General features: G+C 36.8%; 1 protein-coding gene across 2 annotated transcripts in view; it reads right to left on the bottom strand.

Annotated features, from left to right (window-relative positions):
* Positions 1 to 2,696, bottom strand: part of hacd1 (3-hydroxyacyl-CoA dehydratase 1) — a 46,120-nt gene continuing 43,424 nt past the window's right edge. For both annotated transcript variants that reach the window (XM_016540924.1, XM_016540925.1), the window contains exon 7: positions 1 to 97. In XM_016540924.1, coding sequence (XP_016396410.1) covers positions 15 to 97 — 83 coding nt within the window. In that variant the 3' untranslated portion in view covers positions 1 to 14. The remainder of the gene's footprint in view (positions 98 to 2,696) is intronic.

Raw genomic sequence — 2,696 nt, forward strand, 5'->3', positions numbered from 1 at the left:
TTAGTGGTGTCTTTCTACTCATCTTTCTCTACTATGATTTCTCCATGAAGTACCCTCCTCCTCTGACGTAGCATGTGGAAGTACAGCTGAGGAAACACTAAAAGAGAAACAGACAAAAAAGTAAAGTAAAATATCTTTATCAAACCATTATAATCAGTGGCTATTTCATCAGCCTCAATTTCCAAAGCTTTAAACCCATCCCACAAGTTATTATACACTAAAATTAAACTATTGCAAAAAGCAATAATGACAGAAAAAATTTACATAGGAATTTACATCATCAGGGTCGAAAATTAATCTGGGCTTGGGGCAAAAAATTCAGTGAAAATGTATTTTGCAGTGCAGACAGTTTCTTTGATTATAACAGGAGTTTGTGTGTGTGTATGTGTGTGTTTGTGAAAGTCATTGGTCACTGGCCACTTTAAAGTGATAGGGAATGCTCGCTTGCTGTACAGTATATTATTTATTTTCAGGTCACTTAAAACAAGGTTCATAGGAGACTAAGTTGGGGTAAGTTTTAACATTTATAACATTACAATTATTTCATGTTTCATCTAAACAATATTTTTTTAGGTATCAAGAACAAAGGCAACCTTTGTAATTATATTTATAAACTTTTTTTTTTTTTTTTTAACACATTCGATTTAGAAAAATAAGACACAATTGTGTCTTATTATGGAAAGTCTCTTGGACTTTCCATAAAAGTCAAATAGATAAGTTGCCAATCAAATTAAAGGGGTCCTATTATGCTCTTTTACAAAGTCTTGATTTTGTTTTGGGGGTGTACTAGAACAGGATTGAGCACGATTTAAACCCGGAAGATTGTAACCACTCTAAGTCCGTCTGCCTTGGGAAAGCTAGCGTGTCTCCGACATAGTGATAACACTCGTTGGCTTCTCTAGTGCAGCTCTACCAGGTCTCGTCCCATTCGTCGATATTTGTGATATCACAAATCCCGGAAAATATGCGTTGTAGTCCAAACGAGTCGTTCGTTGTAGTTTTTGAAAAGTGATTTCTGTTAAATAAAATATCTCCTTTTGAAGATGAAACAAAGATGAAGATGAAAATGAAACAAAAATGGCTCAAAAGTCACTCTGTCAATTAATCATTCATTCAATCGGTTCGTTCAAGCTGATATATTCAGAAACGAAGCAAGACTGTTCAAAAATGCACATTCATTCATAAATGAAACACTGTATTTGCTTGGAGATGTGCAGCGGCTCAGCTGTGAATTTGTTTGGAACTGCTGGACTAGAGCAATATGAGATGATCGTGTTCCTAAAATGTCACTTAATTTATTGTTTATTGAACTGTTTTATAAAATAAATTCAAATGCTGTCACTCATCTTCATCGCAATCTCACAAACTTCCGTTGCAATCTATGAATCTCTTATTTACATCATCGCTACTCTTTGTTGGTTATAATGAGAGGATTCACGAGCTTGTACAACTCAGCACTGAACTGTTTTGTGCGGTTGTGGCTTTGACTAACTTAAACGTTAACAGAGCTTTCCCTATATCAAATTTTTTAACTAAGATGTTCAGATCTTCATCAAAAATCATGGTTCATTCCAGATAATTTACCTGAAGCAGTCTGAAGCTTTCACAATCTGTGCTGTGAGGAGCAGGATGCACACCGATAAACAAGCATTTCCATTGGCTGCAGTCTGCAGGTGTTATGGCCAATCACAAAAGCTGACATTGTGCAACTAACTACACACAAAAATATCCCACTACATTTTTATGTACGTAGGCTATTGAATGAAATAATAAAATATCTAAATCTATAATTTCCAAAAATAAAAAAATAAATCTAACCAGGCATCCCCCTCGAAATTCACACCCTGGACTCTGCCCACCCACATCCCCCCTCCCCGTGTCCCCCCCCAATTTTAGCCCTGCCAATGCCACTGTAGACATGAGCTATAGAGTGGTGCACACACCCATACCGAAAACACAAATTTGAAAGCAGTTATGTTTATTTTTGAAAATATATGTATCTAATAACTAACTAGACAAGACAGTTTGGGATGTCAATGTGTCCATTTTATACTTACACCACTCTATAGCTATGTTTCCATCACCCTGTTTTAATGCTCATTTTGAAGTATCGCATGAGAAACGAGTGATGGAAACGCCAAATTTCTAAAAGAAATCCCTTAATTCGCAAAAAAAGTTTTTACGCTTGCTTGAGGTGGTTTTTGACGTGCGAAAAAGGGTTAATGCGAATAATGGGAGATGGAAAAGCATTTTGCGAATAAATCCTGCATGAGTGTTCAAAAAAGTAATGTGACTTTGCGCTATGGGACAGCATAACCTGACTAACCAGCGGGACGATTTAGTTGCACAGCATCTGAAATGTTGTCATGGTCATTCTGAAGTGCCCGAGCAAAGTCTGTCGTCAAAGTATTTCTGTATAACTGCCTCCCAGAACGGTCTACCACGACTGTGTTCCCAAACAGCTGACATTCACCTCCGAAAGCCAGACCGCATTTATTGTGATTCGTCTGCTCATTCAAAGCGCAAGTAATTTATTATATTTGAGAATGATTACCGTGTATTCAGTTGCTTCTATAGTGCCAGTTTATCAGGAAGTGACGATTTTTTTCTCTCTAACTCGTTGGATGGAAACAGTGCTTGTTCACAAATGTTTTATGCGATATTCCAATTTTGCGCACAAGTTAAATTCGCAACTT

The sequence above is a fragment of the Sinocyclocheilus rhinocerous genome, unplaced genomic scaffold (genome assembly GCF_001515625.1).
Source record: "Sinocyclocheilus rhinocerous isolate Xijiao unplaced genomic scaffold, SAMN03320098_v1.1 scaffold36, whole genome shotgun sequence".
NCBI classification, from domain to species: Eukaryota; Metazoa; Chordata; class Actinopteri; order Cypriniformes; family Cyprinidae; genus Sinocyclocheilus; species Sinocyclocheilus rhinocerous.